Source organism: Leucoraja erinacea, chromosome 13 (assembly GCF_028641065.1).
Source record: "Leucoraja erinacea ecotype New England chromosome 13, Leri_hhj_1, whole genome shotgun sequence".
Classification (NCBI taxonomy): domain Eukaryota; kingdom Metazoa; phylum Chordata; class Chondrichthyes; order Rajiformes; family Rajidae; genus Leucoraja; species Leucoraja erinaceus.
The window spans coordinates 29,288,460-29,309,087 of record NC_073389.1 but is presented as its reverse complement, the minus strand read 5'-3'; the positions used below and the strand labels follow the sequence as shown (position 1 = coordinate 29,309,087).

At 43.4% G+C, this 20,628-nt stretch overlaps 2 protein-coding genes across 12 annotated transcripts in view; both read right to left on the bottom strand.

Annotated features, from left to right (window-relative positions):
- Positions 1-4,544, bottom strand: part of LOC129702777 (BCLAF1 and THRAP3 family member 3-like) — a 49,715-nt gene extending 45,171 nt beyond the window's left edge. For 2 of the 4 annotated variants that reach the window (XM_055644746.1, XM_055644748.1), the window contains exons 1-2: positions 4,322-4,542; positions 1,267-1,323 (exon numbers count right to left, since the gene is read on the bottom strand). In XM_055644746.1, coding sequence (XP_055500721.1) covers positions 1,267-1,310 — 44 coding nt within the window. In that variant the 5' untranslated portion in view covers positions 1,311-1,323; positions 4,322-4,542. Of the gene's footprint in view, positions 1-1,266; positions 1,324-4,321 lie in introns of all 4 variants that reach the window. The other 2 variants (XM_055644747.1, XM_055644749.1) reach the window with 2 other exon arrangements.
- Positions 4,545-15,101: 10,557 nt separating this feature from the next.
- Positions 15,102-20,628, bottom strand: part of LOC129702775 (MAP7 domain-containing protein 2-like) — an 82,850-nt gene continuing 77,323 nt past the window's right edge. For all 8 annotated transcript variants that reach the window (XM_055644737.1, XM_055644738.1, XM_055644740.1 and 5 more), the window contains 2 exons: positions 19,795-20,084; positions 15,102-16,074 (listed from right to left, as the gene is read on the bottom strand). In XM_055644737.1, the coding sequence (XP_055500712.1) occupies positions 16,067-16,074; positions 19,795-20,084 (298 nt within the window). In that variant the 3' untranslated portion in view covers positions 15,102-16,066. The remainder of the gene's footprint in view (positions 16,075-19,794; positions 20,085-20,628) is intronic.

Below are 20,628 nucleotides of genomic sequence, written 5' to 3'. Positions count from 1 at the left end.
CCTGGATCCTGGCACCAGGAAGGCAGCACACCATCCTCGCATCCCGTCTGTTGCCGCAGAAACCCCTGTTCGTACCTCTCACAATGGAGTCTCCCACTACAATGGCATTGCCTGCCTTAGGCCTTTTTGGTTTTGGCTCAACAGCCCTATTCGCATCGCTAGCCAGTCCGCCGCTCAGTGTAAACACGTCTTCTGTCCCAACAGCTTCTAAGCGGGTGAACCTGTTCACAAGAGGTACACCACCCGGGGACGTTGGCATTTCATGCTTCCCTCCCTTTCTCACTGTCTCCCACCTTCTCTCTTCCAGTACCATAGGTGTAACAATCGTACTGTAGGACTTGTCGAGGAACGACTCCGTTTCTCAGACGAACCGGAGGTCATCCACTTGCTTCTCCAGTTCCCCAACACGGCCCTTCAGGAGCTCTACCTGGATGCACTTCTCGCATTTGTAGCAGCCAGAGGCACCAGCGGTGTCCTTGACCTCCCACATACTGCAAGTATCGCACTGAATCAGCTTGCCTGACATCTCCTTCTTTCGTCTCTACCTCTCAAGCGTATTGCGTGGTCTCCTCTCCTCAGCCTCCTCGAGCCGAAGACTCTCGAGCCAAAGACTGACACTTTTCTCACAGGGCACTTCCCTCACAAGGCCGCTCACTCACTGCCGCTCGCTAAGAGCCGTCTTGCTTAAATTGACTGATAATTTGCCTGATTTACCAATTTACAAACCAAATTCCTCACTTTTCAACTGTTTTCCCGGCACTGACTCACTTCTCTCCTCCCACTTGGGCTAGAGCCAATCAGTCGTATCTCTTGCTAATCTCCTGCTGCTGTTGCTCCCAAATCTACAGCAGTTCTGAGTAAAAAACAGGTAACAGGTTCAGTTATAACCACAAATCATAGTAATTTCATAACTATAAAATCCAATTATTTCACATAAAGCCCAAAATGCTGCACAAAGTAGAATGTTCTGGAAAAGATCTTTATAGATCCCTTGCAATTAATTCCAAAAACTTCTTTCAAATAAATGTTTAGATAAAATCTCTCACACAAACAGAACTGAAAATCCTCTTACCACAATTCCAATTGTGTTTATTTTTTAAAGACAATATATTATGTAATACATTTTGTTGAAAAGTATATACTGACTGTTGCACTGATTTTTTTTTTTACAAAATCCTATTTGCTGAGTCAGTTCTACGATCTTTCTGGATAGCAGCATTTGAATTGGTTCTAAACATGCATTTTCAAAATGATGTATTTGCTTACCTCTGCTTCCATCTTGGGGATCTTGACCTTGAACGAACCATCATACCACAATCTACCCTGTGATACACACACATGTAAGAAGTTCCATATTATAATCAAACAGAAATATTTAGCAATTTTAGCAAATTATTATTGTATGATGATATTACAAATTTAACAGAAATAAATTGAACTTGAAGTCCATTGATACATTGATAATTACAACTGCAAGTGATTTATCTTCAGTGCAAACCAGCGTTTGCAATTCCTACATATTTCAGGTCAGTTTTCTTCAGATTCCTCCTTGTGTCTGAAGAAGGGTCCTGACCCGATAGGTCACCTATCTATTCCCTTCAGATACTGTGAAGCCCGTTGTGTTTCTCCAGAACTTTGTGCTTTGGTCCATATCATTGTGTGATATTCAGATATCCCCTTTCACGTGCCACCACTGAGATCCTAGTTGACATTCTAACATAGCCCTGCTGACTCCATGTACACATAAAGAGAGTTAGATAGAGCTCTAGGGTCTGGTGGAATCAAGGGATATGGGGATTCATATTCAAACTTTATTGTCATTGTGCAGTGTACAGTACAGAAACAACAAAATACAGTTAGTAGGTATGTTACAAAACCTACCTGAATCGTCATTGGGAATCTGCCCAAAGCCATGTCCGCGATTTTGGCGCTGTTTGGAGGGGGCGGGTTTAAAACGCGATTTTTACTATGCTGTTCTAATCGCAGATGTTCAGCCTAGTAAATCATTAACCAAAAATCGCTGCAAGACCCGGTCGCAAAAGGTATTATTAGTTTTATAGGCCTCGAATAATAGTTATAATAATTTTAAAATCACTCTCTCACTTCGCAACCTCTCGCAGCCCCAGGGTTTTATAAAGCAAACAATTAAAGGTATGTACCTTATTTTTACATTAAATGGGGCGTGTATATAACCCTGTTTATAAAGTTTTCTATAGCGAGTAGTTCATTTTGGGCTTTTTATATCCCGCAGTATTTTTCTCGGCATTTGAGGACACTAATCCAGCGCGATGTGAACGTTCTAAACCAGCGCGTTCACAGGAACCCACTAGAAAGCCGATTTAAATGGGCATTTATTTACAGCAATTGAACACTAAATTCCTTCCATATGGCCTATAAATTAATGTAAATTAGATATAAAAATCATGTTATATTGTGAATTATTTGTGAATAATCTTTGGACACTTAGGCTATTTAAGAAATGGATAGATGTTTATATCTAGTAATTGAATTTTGATTAAACATGATCTTCTTTTTTAGTATTTACTATTTGTTTTAGCGTTTAACTTTATAATCTCTACCTTTTTTTCTAAAATTGAAATATTGAGGAAAAACAACGTGTACAGAGTTGCTTATTGGTTGCAGTCTGAGGAGTATGATGATGCTACTGATTATAATATGCCAATGTACCAGCTAGCAGCTGATCTTCTCCATAAAGACTTGGTCTTTTGCTAGAAATTGTAATTTATTTACCTATCCATAACTGACACAGCCTATTATACAATAATATTAAAGTTCTGATCTTGAGAATATCACATTTTTGAATTTTCAAGGCAGTCTGGTTGTTTATTACCATTTCTGTCACATCGGTCAATTTTGTAATTAGCTACAATTAGGTAATTAGCTAATTATATGCTTTAATTTCATGTCATCCAAGTAAGATTGTTTTATATTTTTTCAGAATGCTTCAATCTATGATAGGTGAAAATTTCATTCAGTTCTCTTAATTCTTAAGAAAGTTACGGGCTTTTGACTATCCAAGATCACAGCTTTTTTGTAATGTCCATTGAAAATCAATAGGGAACAAGATGCTAATTTCCGAGTATGAAAATGGCCATAACTTTTTTAATACTTGAGATATGAAAGTGAATTTGGTGTCAAATTAAACCTGTTGTTATGCTTTATCTGATGGGATAAATTGCAGACTTGATTTTTAAAATCTCAAAATTTTGTAACATTGCTAGTTAGCATCTCCCTAGAAGAGTGACATAGAATATGAGCAATAAATAAATATATTTACGTGCATATAGTCATAGTAGTGCAATTATTTTTTTTCCTGGTGGAAGGAATGTCGGGGGGGTGTGTGATTAGCAATCATCGAGGTACAGTGTTGAGTAATGTAACAGCCGCAGGGAAGCTGTTCCTGGACCTGCTGGTCCAGCAACGGAGAGACCTGTAGCGCCTCCCGGATGGTAGGAGGGTAAACAGACTGTGGAATGGGGTGAGAGCAGTCCTTGACGATGCTGAGCGCCATTCGCAGACAATGCTTGCTTTGGGAGAAGGCAGGCAAGGGTTATTGATTGGGGACGATCAGCCATGGTCACAATGAATGGCGGTGCTGGCTCTAAGGGCCGGAATGCCTCCTCCTGCACCTATTTTCTATGTTTCTATGTTTGTCAGTGGGTACCCCAAACCTCACAAAATGGGACCATTCCATCCCAACATCCCACGTTTAAATACGGGCAAACCTTCCTGGCCCCACTCACCTAAAGAAACATTACCCATACCCGTAGCACCAGCCAACCCTCTCAGTAACACCTATAACTACTGACCTACTCCAGGGAAACTATAAAGAAACAACCCCACGCAACATTACAAGAGATCTCTGAACATCACGATGATAATGTTATACATCCCCCAATATATATGGATACTATCCCCATAGATATCCATTCCCAAATGCCTATGGATGCTCTCACCCCCAACTACTACTGCCCACGGGGTGCCCCTGATCCCACCCACTCCCCGTTGCTGAACGCCCGGCCTCCCCTGGTAGAGGGACCTTGGTCCTAGTGTCGACGGCTCTCTCAACATACCCCACCCCGCCCCGCCTCGCCCTAGCGAGCGGGAGTAACTGAGGACGAGGCAGCTCCTCGCCCGCCCGCCCGCTCGGCCTCCCGCGAGTGCAAGGTTCTCGCGCACCGACGTCAGACGCAGCGGGCGCCCGGTAGTTGGCGAGAGAGCCGGATTTAACGGTTACCCCCTCCCCCTCGCTCCCCGCGCGCCGCTGGAGGTGCCGGCGGACACGTGCCGGGCAACGTACCGAGCGGCCGCCGTCTCACAGGGGGGGCGCCCAGCTCCGCGCGTTGTTTGTAAGGTGAGGTAGAACTCCGCCCACGCCCTCGTATTTTTCTCCGCCACCGCTCGACCGTTGGCCGAAGCCGTCTGAGCACCAACAACGAGCCGAGCTCCAACCTGCACTCGCGGACACCACGTCGGGCCTGCGTCACCGTTGTGCGCATGCGCAGGCTAGCCCCCACCCCAAAAATGGATGGCGCCTGCGCGCTGCTGCAGGCTTTGCCCCAAAGGCTTGTTTTAGTTTTGTTTATTGTCACGTGTACCTAGGTATAGTCAGGATTGCCAGATTGAAAATTTAATTTAAAGCCAAACAACACTAGGAAAAAGCCATAAAAAAAACAAAACACTACTAGAAAAACCCAGAAAAAAGCCAAACAATCTTTAATATATTTTTCATACACGCATCACATGAAAAGCTACAGATCCAGGTCATTGCTATCCACCCCACTGGTGTGAGTGGCACATATGACAGCAATATTACAACATTTTGAGATTTTAAAAATCAAGTCTGCAATTTATTCCATCAGATAAAGCATAAAAAAGAAGTTTAATTTGACACCTAATTCACTTTCATATCTTCAGTATTAAAAAAGCTATGGCCATTTTCATACTCGGAAATTAGCATCTTGTTCCCTATTGCTTTTCCATTGACTTAACTAAAAAGCTGTGATTGAGGACAGTGAAAAGCCCTTAACTTTCTTAAAAATTAAGAGAACTGAATGAAATTTTCAGTTATTATAGATTGAAGCATTCTGAAACAAATATGAAACAATCTTACTTGGATGACCTGAAATTAAAGCATATAATTAGTTAGTTACCCAATTGTAGCTAATTACAAAATTCAATTACTAGATCTAAACATCTATCCATTTCTTAAGAAACAGTTAACATTTTAAAATAGCCTAAGTGTCCAAATAACATTCACACAAGAATTCACAATATAACATGATTTTTAAATCTTTGTCATGAATTTATAGGCCAAATGGAAGGAATTTAATGTTTAATTCCCGTAAATTACTTGGATGACCTGAAATTAAAGCGTTAATTACCTAATTGTAGTCAATTACAAAATTGACCGTTGTGAAGGAAATAGTAATAAACACCCAGACTGCCTTGAAAGTTCAAAAATGTGATATTCTCAAGATCAGAACTTTAATATTATTGTATTATATGCTGTAAGTCCATAACAGATAGATAAATAAATTACAATTTCTAGCAATAGACCAAGTCTTTATGGAGAAGATCAGTTGCTAGCTGGTACATTGGCATATCATAATCAGTAGCATCGTCATACTCCTCAGATTGTAATCAATAAGCAACTCTGTACACCATGTTTTTCCTCAACTTTTCAATTTTGGCATTGTAAACTACAAGTTTTTGCTCTTCAAACCACGTATGACATGCCTTTCTGCCCACTACTTTCTCATTAAGAAGATCCTGTAGATTTCATTTCTTAAGAAAATTATATATTTTTTTAAATAGCCTAAGTATCCAAATAACAAACTAATCCCATTCACACAAGAATTCACTATATAACATAATTTTTTAATCTCACTGTCATGAATTCATATGCCAGATGGAAGGAATTTGATGTTTAATTCCCATAAAATAATCTAGAAACATCCACTCAATATAATCAAAAAACATTTTTTTGCACAATACATGGGACTAAAACTGATATCTATATTACTAAAAGTCTGTTCTTGACCGGTTTTGGCCTTCTGTGCTGCGATTTCCGAGAGAACGCCGCCACCTACGGCCGTCATTTTTGGCCACCTTACTCAGAGCCCCCCTCCGCCGTATATGTGCCGAGGATTTTTCCTGTCGATGAAAAATGACAGAGATATTATCTATATTACTAAAAGTCTGTTCTTGACCGGTTTTGGCCTTCTGTGCTGCGATTTCCGTGAGAACGCCGCCACCTACGGCCGTCATTTTTGGCCACCTTGCTCAGAGCCCCCCTCCGCCATATGTGTGCCAAGGATTTTTCCCGTCGATGAAAAATGACAGAGATATTAATGTTTTTACCAAATTCCCCATTCTCTCTGCTGCTCGTGCTGGTGGGAGGGGGAGGGACTATAAAACCAGGTGGTGTGTCCCAATCAGTCTCTACAAGATGGAGGTCTGAGCTCTGAATGACTGAACAAATGTCTACACAGCTGTGAGTAAGTACCCTTAATTTGGTTTTGAAAATGAAAATATGGTTATGGTTAGTTTGAAGGAAAAAAGTACTGCCTGCAAATGGTTGTTTGGGGGGTTGAAGTAAAAAGGCACACTCTCTCTCTCTCTCTCTCTCTCTCTCTCTCTCTCTCTCTCTCGCCTCTCTCTCTCTTCTCTCTGTATATCTCCTCTCTCTCTCTGTCTCCCTATCCCTCTCTCTTTCTCTCCCCCCCTCTCTCTCTCTCCCTTTCTCTCTCTCTCTCTCTTCTTTCCTCTCTCCCCCCCATCTCTCCTCTCCCCCCATCTCTCCTCTCCCTCCATCCTCCCTCTCTCTCTCTCTCTCTCCCTCCTCTCTCCCTCTCCCCTTCCCTCTCACCCTCCCCCTCTCCGCCTCCCCCTCTCTCTCCCACCCTCCCTCCCTTCCCCCCCCCCTCTCCCCCTCCCTGCTCCCCCCTCCCCCTGCGTTTGTTCGAGACCAGCGCCGAGGAGGATCGAAATGTCGAAGAGGTGAGACTCCCCTCCCCTCCCCCCCCCTCCCCCCTCCTCCCCCCCTCTCCTCTCCCCTCTTCTCCTCCCTCTCCCTCTCCCCCTCTCCTCTCCCCCCTCCTCCTCCTCTCCCCCTCCCCTCCCCCACCGTCCCTCCCCACTCCACACACCCCCTACCCCCCCTTCCCTCCACCCCCCTCCCTGCTCCCCACCTCTACCCCCCCCCCCCCCTCCCCCCCCCCCCTCTCCCCCCTCCCTCCCTCCCTCCCCCCTCTCTCCCCCCGTCTCTCCCCTCCCCTCCTCCCCTCCCCCCCCCTCTCTCCCTCACCCCTATCTCCCTCCCCCCTCTCTCTCTCTCTCCCCTCCCCTTCATCCCCCTCCCCCCCCCCTCCCTCCCTCCCTTAAACCCCCTCCCCTCCACACCCCCTACCCTCTTCCCTCCACCCTCCCCCCTCCCTCCCCCCCTGCTGCTCCCCACCTCACCACCCTCTCAGCACCCCCTCTCTCTCCCCCCTCACTGTCACCCTCTCTCTCTCCTCCCCTCTCTCTCTGTCTCTGCCCCTTCTCTCTCTGCCCTCACTCTCAACCCCCCACTCTAGATGTGACTGCAAGTTGGGGACTATGCGTCAGTAGATAGGGTGGTTATGGGGGAAAAGGAGCAAATTAATAATATTAATATAATATCAAGGGGGGTAATTAGCATGAGTGAGGTGGGGGGGGAATAGTTAGTGTGTGTGATGCTGCATGCCGCCTCCCCCCCCCACAACCGCACGTTGGGGGAACAGACCCAATGGGCCTGCACTTGGTCTAGTTTAGTATAAAAATATTGACTATGGGTAGACAATAACCCAAAATATAGATGATTTAAATGCTGTTATGACATGATTGTCCCAAAAAAGAGCATTTAAATCATCTTGTGAGTGGGTTTTTCTGGAACGTTGCATTTGTGGTGAATTTGAACCCCGTATTGGCAGGAAAAACACTGCCAGTTCGTATGGGGCCCAAATCACATTTTCACAACGTAAAATTTGATTAAAGCCATCCCAAGAAGCAAGTTTATATGTAAAATAAACGACTTACACTTTGTTTTGTCTCGTTCATGCGATCCGTCACGCTGTAGGCGTTGAGGGCATTAGAAGTCGCTTTTTATTTTATTCTAATTATTAAATAGCCTCACGATTAAACAAAAAAAAAATCGGGAACGAAAGTAGGAAGCAATAGATCTGCTCTGATTCTCACAATAGCATCACGAAGATTCAGTTGCATTCTTTTTCTTGCCTTTGTTTTAATGGAGGATACAAGAGAAAATATCCTCTCAACTTACACAGTGGCCACGGAACATTTTTGAAAGTGGGGGGACTGAGCGATCACCGCGGGTACCCGGTGAGGGAGCGGAGCGACTGAGCGAGGGGTGGGTGTGTGAGGGTGGCACAATTATTATTTCTTGTTGTTGCTCAACCTCCAAAAACTGGGGGACAATACAGGCCATCCCCCAACTCAAAAAGTGGGGGTGATATATTCCCCCATTCCCCCCCCCCCTCGGGCTCGACTCTCTCGCGGGAACGACTCTCTCTCTCTCTCTCCCTCCCTCCCTTCCACTCGGCAGCAAATCTCAGCGCTTCATTCACTACCCCATATTTCGACAGTGAACCGTGCTGTGATTGGCCGTTGTGCGGAGGGGAGGGAGGGTTTTGGGGAGGCAGTCGGTTTCTGCCACGGCTGGTCGTGGTTTTGCCACGCTCACTGTGCGCTTGTTCTGAGATTCTGGATTGCGGAGGTCCTCAGAAGAAGAGAAAAATACGCCTGCGGGCCGAATAATTTCGGGTTATGAATCCTGTTTCGCCAAAAAAGTGGAGGGGCTGTAGCCCATGCTACAGCATTGCTGACTGGTTATTAGGCAAGTAAGAGCAAAGGTGGCGCGCTCTTTAAATGCGCGGTAGACAAAAATGCTTGAGAAACTCAGCGGGTGAGGCAGCATATATGGAGCGAAGGAATAAGTGACGTTTCGACCTTCTTCAGACTGATGTGGAGGTGGGGGGGGCGGGAAGAAGAAAGGAAGAGGCGGAGAGTAGGTTGTGGGAGAGCTGGGAAGGGGAGGGGAAGGAAGGAGAAAGCAAGGACTACCAGAAATTGGAGAAGTCAATGTTCATACCGCTGGGATGTAAACGGCCCAAGCGAAATATGAGGTGCTGCTCCTCCAATTTGCGGATCGTAGAGCCAAGGCACGTGGGCACCAAGTGTCACTACTTGCTGAGGTTCTACCTGTCCCCGGTGTCGCGAAGGATGGGCCTGGCACAGATGCCACGCTATGTGCCAGTTAGCTGGACATCGCCGCAACATTTCTCGTTTGTGGAAAGGTTCTTCCGGTCCAACACCTTTGACCTCAAGTCCATCGGGCTGTGGTCAGCATGGAACGTCCTGCAGGCACTGCAGGGAAATGACTCCATGGACCCTGTGGCGTGGTTCCCAGAGCAGACTGCCCAGCTTGTCTGGTAAAATGCCTCATCGCCAGAACTCACCAACAAACACCAAGACCTGGCTTGGCGAGCGGTGAGTGGAGCCCTCCCTGTCAGATCCTTCCTGCACCGTTGGAAAGTCACTACCAGCGCATGCTGCGCTCGGGCCGGCTGCTATGCAGAGGAGACGGTTGCCCACCTCTTTGCAGAGTGTAGTTTCGCAAAGAGAGTCAGGAGAGGTCTGCAAGGGTCCCTGTCACGGTTTATTCCAAACAGCTCCGTCACAGAGGACTCTGTGATTTACGGACTGTTCCCAGGGACGCATTCAGGGATGTCATTAACTCGGTGAAAGACGCACTTTGGTCTGCCCGAGTGTTGTTGACCACCCAGCGGAGCGAGATGTCTGTCGGGGAATGTTTGCCAACCAGCCTACTGCAGACTGTAGGGGTCCATGCTGAGGGATGCACTGAAGCTCGGTGCAGCCAACGCCAAGGCTCAGTGTGGGAGGACCACAGTCTAGGGTCCTTCCGCTGCTGAACATGGGGGGCAAGGTATGGTGAAGATGCCCCTCAAAATAAGGGAAGGGATTCCATGCCAGTGGACCACATGAGTGGCAAGTGTGGGGGAATAAATTTGTGATTTGGGGAAACTGTATTGTATGTATGAATAGCCTCCGAGAATACCGGTTGGAGTTTTGTAAGGATCATGTATATATTTATTTCTCGAATAAAGTCCATTTTGAATTTCTTTTTAAGTGCGAACCAATCTGCCTACGCTTGGTCTCACGTTGTAGAGCAGCTGACACCTAGAGCAGCAGATGCAATAGATGATGTTGGAGGAGGTGCAGGTGAATCTCTGTCGCACCTGGAAAGACTGCTTGGGTCATTGGATGGAGTCAAGGGGGGAGGTAAAGCGACAAGTGTAGCATTTCCTGCGGTTGCAAGGGAATACCAGGGGAGGGGGTGGTTTGGGTTGGAAGGGACGAATTGACCAGGGAGTTACGGAGGGAGCGGTCTCTGCGGCATGCAGAAAGGGGAGGAGATGGAAAGATGTGGCCAGTGGTGTGATCCCGCTGGAGGCAAAAATATCAGAGGTTTTTCTGTTGTATGTGACGGCTGTTGGGGTGGAAGGTGAGGACAAGGGGGATTCTGTCCTTGTTACGAGTGGGAGGATGGGGAGTGAGAGCGGAGCTACGGGATATAGAGGAGACCCTGATGAGAGCCTCATCTATAGTCGAAGAAGGGAACCCACGTTCCCTAAAGAATGAGAACATCTCCGATGCCCTGGTTTGGAATACCTCATCCTGGGCGCAGATGCGGCGTAGACAGAGCACTTTGGGAGTAGGAGATAGAGTCCTTACAGGAAGCAGGGTGGGAAGAAGTGTAGTCCAGATAGCCATAGGAGTCAGTGATCGAGATAGTGAGGTCAAGAAATGGTAGGGAGATGTCCGAAATGGTCCAGGTGATTTTGAGTGCCGGATGGAAGTTTGTGATGAAATGGATGAAGTCAGAGGATTCTGCATGGGTGCAAGAGGCAGCACCAATGCATTCTTGCTATTGAGGGAGTGCAGTGGGTTTACAAGGTTAATTACCGGGATGGTGGGACTGTCATATGCTGAGAGAATGGAGCGGGGCTTGTATACTCTGGAGTTTAGAAGGAAGAGAGGGGATCTGATTGAAACATATAAGATTATTAAGGGATGCTAGAGGCAAGAAACATGTTCTCGATGTTGGGGGAGTCCAGAACCAGAGACCATATTTAAGAATAAGGGGTAAACCATTTAGAACGGAGACGAGGAAACACTTTTTCACAGAGAGCCGTGAGTCTGTGGAATTCTCTGCCTCAGAGGGTGGTGGAGGCTGGTTCTCTGGATACTTTCAAGAGAGAGCGAGATAGGGCTCTTAAAGATAGCGGAGTCAGGGGATATGAGGAGAAGGCAGGAACAGGGTACTGATTGGGGATGATCAGCCATGATCACATTGAATGGCGGTGCTGGCTTGAAGGGCCGAATAGCCTACTCCTGCACCTACTGCCTATTGTCTAGAGTTCAGGGATAGGGCTACGGTACGCCTCGAACAAGGATTGTTCGACGTGCCCTCCAAAGAGGTAGGCATAGTTGGGGCCCGTGCCCGTGCCTTGGATTTGTGTTATGTTTTTCCAATTTGGGTCTGGTATTTCTGTTGCTCCCGCATCTGCATTTGTCTGCCTCTAGTTGGGGAACTCACAGGTGTCAGTAGTTTGTGGCATCGCATCACACTTTACCCAAGATCAATGGCTATCTGCACTCACTTGTATGACTTAGGTCAGTGGCAGCCTGCAGCCAATTCTGGGAAACTGCTTATGCCTGCGATGTCACTTGCTTAATATTGAAATCAAAGTACATGAAGTCAAAACCAGTTCTTCATGAACATAGTGGCTGTATGTTCTTCCTGTCTGTGCAGTGGTGAACAGCCAATTGGGAAACATGACAGAGATTTACCGTGGCCACTTGGAAAGATTCTCTGGTGGGGAAATTGAGAATCAAAGTGACTTTGACCTTGCCAGTAAAATTGTCCAAGCAGGGTAATATAGCTGTAGAAACAAGAAACTGCAGATGCTGATTTACACAAAAGGACACAACGTGCTGGAATAATTTGGATCAGGACCTTCCTTTTACGGCTGACAGTCTTCCTGCGGAAGCTCATACATCGCTGTGATTACAGCCTTTAGAACTCCGGGATCATCTTCAAAATTTGCAGAAGGGTCCCGACCCGCAATGGCATCTATCCATGTTCCTCAGATGGTGTATATCTTTGCCTCCTGCACTGACGTACCCAACAGACCCTATGTGAACATAACAAGCCCTCCAGGTTGGCAGGTTGCTGCTGGTGTCATCACTGATGAGCACATTAAAAGCAAGGCCAGTAAATAAAGATCACTGAATTTTTATATGTGAATAACAGTTCAGTTTAGTTTATTGTCACGTGTACCTAGGTACAGTAAAAAGCTTTTGTTGCATGCTAACCAGTCAGTGGAAAGGCAATACATGATTACAATCGAGCCATTCATAGTGTACAAATACATGATAAGGGGATAATGTTTAGTGCAAGATAAAGCCAGTAATGTCCGATCAAAGATAGCCAGAGGGCTACCAATGAGGTAGATAGTAGTTCAGGACTGCTCTCCAGTTGCGGCAGGATGGTTCAGTTGCCTGTTAACAGGTGGGACGAAACTGTCCCTGAATCTGGAGGTGCGCATTTTTACACTTCTATACCTTTAGCCCGATGATAGAGGGGAGAAGAGGGAATGGCCAGGACGTGACTCGTCCATGATTATGCCGCTGGCCTTGCCGAGGCAGAGTGAGGTATAAATGGAGTCAATGGAAGAGATGGACAGATAAAATTGCATTGTTTAAAATACATTTGGACAGGTTTGTGGATAGGAAAGTTCAGAGGGATATGTGCCAAGGTGCCAACAGGCACCTTGGTCAGCATGGATGAGTTGGGCAGGAGGCTCCACTGTATGACTGAAACTAAATCTATGTTTTATTTTTGAGGACCTGTCATTGCAAAACTATATCAAAGCCAAAGAAAACACATGCAATAAAACAGAGTTTGGGTGTTTAACATAGCCAACGGTTAGTACAGGGTATAAAGAAAACGTTACAAACTGTCCAAGTCAATCTAGAGAGATATTTTTGAGGGAGTGGGAATGATAGAAAACTATCAAAGTAAGTTTCATATTCGCCATGGTCAGCTAGTCAATAAATGATCAGTAATACACTCATCCTAAGAATAAAGTAAACCAATATGAACATGTTTGATTAAAAAACTTAAGAATTTAATTAATTCTATTACTCATAACATCAGTTGTCAGACGTTTGACCATGAGCTCACCTCCTCCTTTCGTCCAAAGAATATTATTTTTTGTTTTGTTCATTGCATCAAAGTTTACTGTTTGTCTAAATTACTTGTGAACAGATGTTTCACAACATAGCAGCAATTACAATACAAATTTATTGATGCTTTACACATACATGCTCCACATTATGAGATTTAGCACATCAGCAACTACACAACAATGATTGTACATTGGCCAACAACAACTATTTATCAGTGAGTTATTACAGATGCATAAATTGTTCACTGGATGTGGTATATATTGTAGCTTTCTCAAATGAGATAATTTGTACTGACTGCTGTGGCATGCAAACCATTGTGTAGACCATCCACTGGCAGAATGGATCCATTAGTGCAATGAAACAATTTGGCCATACATGTGTGTACAATCACACATAATAACAGTAGTTCTGCAATTAATAAGCACTGGGAAATTCATTCTACTATCCAACAAAAGCTGATAAACTGATTGTAAATGTTTAAGCCAGCAGTTCAATTTACCACATATATATTTAGGTTTACTTAAAGAAATACTGCTTTTCTTGGCAACAAGCAACCATGGACTTTGCAGAGATAAATAACCCATCACTATTTGATTCTGTGTAACGCAATCTTTCCAAATGGAAATGTGCTACTTGACACAGTTGACCAAGCTTGGTTCCCATAGCAACAAATAATAGATACACAGCGGTTATGCCCAGTGTCACAATCCAGGACATTACCCTGAAATATGCAGTTACCGTAACTATCAGCATAGCTGTCAACTTTATGTTTTGGAACCATTTTGTTTGAAATCACAAACTATTTCAGATTGTCTATCGTCGTTTTTTTCATCTGTAACCAATCATTCACATTTATCATCAGGTAGTTCTTGCAGCAAAACAACAAGATTAAGGAAATAATTAATTGAAACTGGCACAAACCCTGCACCCAGCTACAACTTGCCTGAGATCAGATACTTGCCTGAGTTCAAGCTAATGATTGGTTAACAAATGCTATGTGATCTTTGCAAAGAAACATTGAGAATCACGGTGGTACTGGACAGATTGAAGCCAATCAATATGTTCTGCTGGATGTTTTGGATCTAGGGTGGAAAAGTCTGGTCACAGGCACTCCTGGAAATGACATAATATGATGACTTCTAATTATCCTGCTCAGTCAAACAATTCTTTTTCTTACCCCCTTGGCAACTAATGATTGGAAAAAAAGTTCCAAGGGAATGACCATATGATTTCAGTAGTTTTAATTTGCATTTGACGTTTCTCAATGTCCACTTGCAGTGGTGCTCAGGATATTAATATTCAATTCCTTGAGCTTCCAGGACAAGCCTGAAAGTTTTCCAATCCTATCTGGATCTTTAAACACTTAATAACCTTGCTATTTGTTAATCAGTAGTAATTATCTAGTCAACAAAATCTATTCAAGAAAGAAACGACGACTGCTGCACTTTTAACTGATATTTTCATTTCCTTTGCCCTTTATTGGGTACCTGTACTGATGGAAACATTTAAGGAGTGGTTCTCCCCAATGACCACATATATTACTTTTAGGCATTACATTTTGAAGAAGAATATTAAAAACATCCTTTTAAATCTGCAGTATATATTTGATTGTATAATTGCACAATTTCAAAGTGAGAGTCGCTTTATTGGTGAAAACACGGGGGGGGGGGGGGGGGGGGGGGGGGGGGGGAGGGGGGGGGGGGGGGGGGGGGGGGGGGGGGGGGGGGGGGGGGGGGGGGGGGGGGGGGGGGGGGGGGGGGGGGGGGGGGGGGGGGTGGGGGGGGGGGGGGGGGGGGGGGGGGGGAGATGCTGTCTGCAAGTGAAAATCCCGAATAGCTGTCTATGACATGCTTGGTGTTTCTCTGCCAAAATATGTAAAGAATTTCAACTACAGATTTTCAACTTCAGATTTTGCTTCCTTCCTTTGAAGTACAAGTGAAAATCCGTGCAAATTGAGAACATGACGGTGTACATTTAAAGATCAATCACTCTGTTAATTACTTTTCTGAGTCAATTGTGATATATTTATTCTATGCATTAACTATATTCACTTTATTATGGGTGTTAATGCTGTATTTGAATAATAGTTAACTATCAACTTAACAGAAGAACTGCACATTATTTTTAGCATAAAAAATTAAGAAATGCAGAATATTCATTTATAAAATTCATTAGATATGTGGCAAAATGTTTAGTGAATCATAATATAACATTTTAAAATTAACATTCAGTTGCCACTGAAGAATTCCTGAGTTTTCTAAGTACACATTACAATATCCCTTAATCTATACTTTGCATTACAACAAGCATCATTCACACGACAATTAAATACACTTTCTCCTGAGGCAATTCAGTAAATAGGCTTGAATATTAAGAGAAGTATGCAGAAGCTTAGTAAATTACAATAATATTCACAACTATCTGAAAATGTGAGCAGCATTTAATTTAAATAATAGGAAGGCCTGAGAAAAATGAGTTTTACCATAATTATGAGCGAGTTTTTATTATTAATACAGTTTAATTGCAGGATAAATAGCACTCAAGTGTTTTGTTCAAACTGACCATTCTGGCCACAGTCAATGTTTATACATTTTCTTAAAATAAAAAACACATTTAATACAGATAATTTGAACTGCTGCGTGAAGGACTGCTGTTGGTTAACAAAGGCTACATTAATCTTCACAAAGACACAGTCGTGCTGGACTAATCAACTCAGTGGCCCATGTGTTCAAAGCTCTGGAAAAGGACAAAATTACTTCATCAGCTACAAGGATAAAATATAATTTCAGCACCAAATTAAAAAGCCAAAATTATAAAATGTTCCTCTCTTTGAGTTATTCAAAATTCACCAATTAAAGTTCAAAAGAAAGTTCACATTTTAGAAACATGGAAATAGGAGCCTATTAAAACCTGTTCCACCCTACAGTAAGATTCTCGGAGGGATCAGCTGGGCTTGAGAAACAATGGGGATGGAATGGGTGTGGGAATCAAGAGAGGAAGTTTTCAATATAACATCCTTGGCCTACATTGTTAACCACAGATTGTGCCTCTTTTTCATGGGATCCCTCGTTCTAATGGGGATAAATTCCTGTTGTTATGGACTGGCTGTTTGGATGTCTGACTGTTTGTCTACTGACCCGTACTGCTGATTTTCCCCAAACCATTTTAGACAACTTCATCTATACACCAATTTAATTGCCCCTATTTAAGTGAAGACAATGGTTTTGGTCCTGTGGTGTCAAACTGCACCTGAAATCCCACAAGTGATTCTTATTAATCCTTCCTCATTACTCGTGACCATATTTAAAATAACCTGGTCCTGTACTGGTTCCATAACATCCTGCATTCCTTGACGTACTCCACAAGTTCTTCTGATACCCATGCCAGTTTGGTTAGTCCAATCAATGTAGATTAAAATCTCCCTTGATAATTGTAGTTCTTTCCAACATATCCTAGATATTTAATTTTAATTCAATAATTTTTACCTTTATCAGAGTTAGGACAAAAAACGCAATCAATCTGCATTCAATGTTAAAGACTTTTACAAAAGTCTCAATTTTTATATGATGTGCATTTTAGCTAATACCCACTGGATTATATGTAGTAAGGAACTGCAGATGCTGGTTAACACCAAAGATAGAAACAAATGCTGGAGTAACTCAGCTGGACAGGCAGCACCTCTGTATAGAAGGAATGGGTGACATTTGTGTCGAGACGCTTCTTCGACCCGAAACGTCACCCATTCCTTCTATCCAGAGATGCTGCCTGTCCCACTGAGTTATTCCAGCACACTGAATTATCCTGGAACCAGACAATCCATCCACTGAAAGGAAATGAGAGTGGCCAGTTCCTGGGGAAACACATTTCCCATGGGACAGAAGAGGGCAAGAGAGTTCCCCTTGTCCCCTGCATCATCTGACATCCCACAATTTCACTCCCAACTATTGAATTCTGAAACTTTAACCTCCTATTTTCTCAAACCCTTACGCTTCCCAGTTGAAATCAGCCAGCCATCAAACGGCCATTTCCTCTTGATTCCTCATTCTAGATACGGACTACCCTCTGATGAAAGTGTTGCCCCTGAGATCGCTATTAGATCTCCCATCCCATCTGAAGCTTGTGCCTACTAGTTTTTGAATCCACTACCCCTGGGAAAAAAGACTGAATGTTCACCTTATCCACGCCCCTCAGATTCTTGCACATCTCACAGTTGCCACTGTGAAAGAGTTGCTGCCCTACAGTGCCAGACACTTGGGTTAAATCCTGACTGTGGGTGTTGTCTATAGATATTGAGTTTGTGTGTTCCCACTGTGACCACATGGGTGCTCCAGTTCCTGTAAATTATCCCTAGTGTGTAGGATATGAAACTGGCATAACATATAGGTAGCGTATGAGTAATCGTTGGTTTGTGAGGACTTGGCATTCCTGAAGGGCCTGTTTCAACTCTGCACCTCTAGGCTTCGTACACACCAAGATAACAGTCCCAGCTGATCTAATCTCTCCCTGTAACTCAAGCCTGCAAACCCTGCTAACATACTGGTGAATTTCTTTTCCACCCGTTCTAACGTAATAACATCCTTCCTGCAGCAGATTCTCAAACTACTCACAATTATGCCTAATGAAACAGTATATCCCTAGTACATTTAAAGCACAGAACGATGGCATAGCAGTAGAGTTGCTGCCTTACAATGCCAGATACCCAGGTTCAATCCTGACTAATTGTGCCATCTCTACGGAGTCTATACGTTCTCCACTTGACTTGCGTTGGTTTTCACCGGGTGCTCAGGTTTACTCCCACAATCCAAAGATGTACAGGTTTGTAGGCTAATTGGCTTGGTAAAATTGTAAATTGTTCCTAGTGTGCGTAGGATAGTGTTAGTCTGCGGGGGTCGCTGGTCAGTGCGGACTCAGTGGGCCGAAGGGTCTATTTCCACATCTATCTCTAAACTATATGCCAGTAATCACCAGGCGATCTTATGCAGGTGGACAAAATCACGAGAGGAATAGATCGATAGAATCTCTTGCGCCAAGTTGTGGAATCGAGAACGAGAAGTCATAGATTTAAGGTGAGGGAGAAAGATTTAATAGGAACCCGAGGGGTAACGTTTTCACACAAAGGGTAGCGTATGTATTGATCGAGCTGCCGGAGGAGGTAGTTGAGGCAGGTACTATCACAATGTTCAAGAAGCATTAAGACAGGTACATGGATACGACGGCTTTAGAGGGATACAGGCCAAATGCAGGCAGGTGGGGCTAGTGTAGATGGGACATGTTGGTTGGTGTGAGCAAGTTGAGCCAAAGGGCCTGTTTCAACGCTGTAGATACTATAGAGAAAATATGAATCATTTATCCATATAGTAGTGCTCCATATGCAGTGGTTATTTAGTTTGATGGGGGGGGGGGGGGGGGGGGGGGGGGGTCAGTGAAGATGGTATTTCAGGAGAACATTTAGAAATATGAAAGTTAGAACAAAGGTAGGAAGGTGATCTGATCTGAATGGGCTTATGTTAAAATTGTACAGGGAAGGAAAAAAGGAATACGATAGTTGATCCACAGCTTCAATTGGAGAAAAAGGGGTTTTAAAAGTAGAAAACTCAAAACTTCTGTGGAAAAGTTTAACATTTATTTCAATGAAATGGGAATGAGAAAAAATAAGTTGCATATTTTTTTCTAGTGAACATTCTTATTTTCCCTCCTTCCCAGTCCTGATAAAAAGTCTTCAAAGTGGAACATTAGTTCTGTCTCTTTCCACAGATACCATCAGACCTGCTGAGTTTGTAGCATTTTAAGTTTTTATTTCATATTTTCAATATCTTATCTTTTTAAATGTAGGTTTATGTGAGTAAAGGGCATTCTGTCCGTTTCTCAGTACATTGGATTTATTTAGCAACTGTGTGTTGCTGAAGCTCACACAAGCAGTTAAGCAAATATACTCTCCATCTGAAGGAATCACATGTGTAAATTATAATTAGTATCTATATCTTGGATTCCTTTAATTGTTTCATTGTAATAAACTCTATAACCAGTATTTCCTATATTCCCTGTTCATCAAACATTTTATGAAAGAATGTCTGAAAGTTGCTTAAGGGCCTGTCCCACATGGCGATTTTTTTAGGCGACTGCCGGCATCATTGACTGACGTATAAGGTCACTGAAAAATATACGCGGCGTGATGACGTATGACGCGGCGTGACGCGGCGTGATGTATTACGCACAGTGTTTTTACAAATGTCGCAACATTTTTTTGTCGATGCTGGATTTTGAAATGTTCAAAATCTTTTGGCGACACAGAAATCACGCCGGCAGTCGTCGAAAAAAATCGCCAAGTGGGACATGCCCTTTATGGTAATGCTACATAAACCCATTTTAGTAATCAGCAATTAACCAACTTCTGAGATTACAGGAAATGTCATATGTGCTAACACCATTCACTTGTTAACTCCTGGAATAGTTTACCTGCTGATGTCTGTATATGAGTTTCCTCAGCAGACTTAGTCAGCAATGTGAGAAGAGGATTCTCCATGGAAATGCACTGCCCCTCAATCAAGTTTTTGTTACAGTCATCCAAGCTGATCTTATCCTGGGATAACTTATTGTAAGTTGAATGTCCTGTCAGGTCAATGAGATCTTCAACAGCCTGTGCATCACTCAGCCCAGTCTGGTCCTTCTCAAGTTCCACATCGCGGCTCATTTCATTTAGTGGAGAGAACTCAGGGATCGATATACCTTCATCCTTTGACATAGGGCTAGAAACAAAAATACTACAGGATTATATACTTTGAAACTTCATTGAACGACCTTCTAATGAAGGGGTTCCACTTGAAACATTATCAGTTTCTCTTCTCACAGATGCGACCTTACCTGCTATTTCCAAATTTTTCTTTGGTTTTATTTTTGTTTTTCTAGCATCTGCAGTTTTTTTTTTAAATTTTGACCATCACATTTTTATTTATAATGTTGGAATCATGAACTACATAATGGGTTATTATTTCATGTTTGTTTATAAAAGAACATTTCACTGGCTATATGGAGAAGAAAGTAACTTAATATGAATGTGCAAAGTGAATGGTCATATTCTATGATAAAAAGAGTAAATGCTGAAAACTAGGAAGTATTATAATTAGGAAATAAAATGCTAACTTATTTTCTCTCCATCCCAGTTCTGAGGAAGGGTATTTGACTTAAAATGTTGCCAATTTCCCTGGCTGAGTATTTCCAGCATTTTATTTCAGTTTTCCAGCATCTGCAATTTTATTTGGTTCTAAGTCTAGATTATAATTAATATTGCAT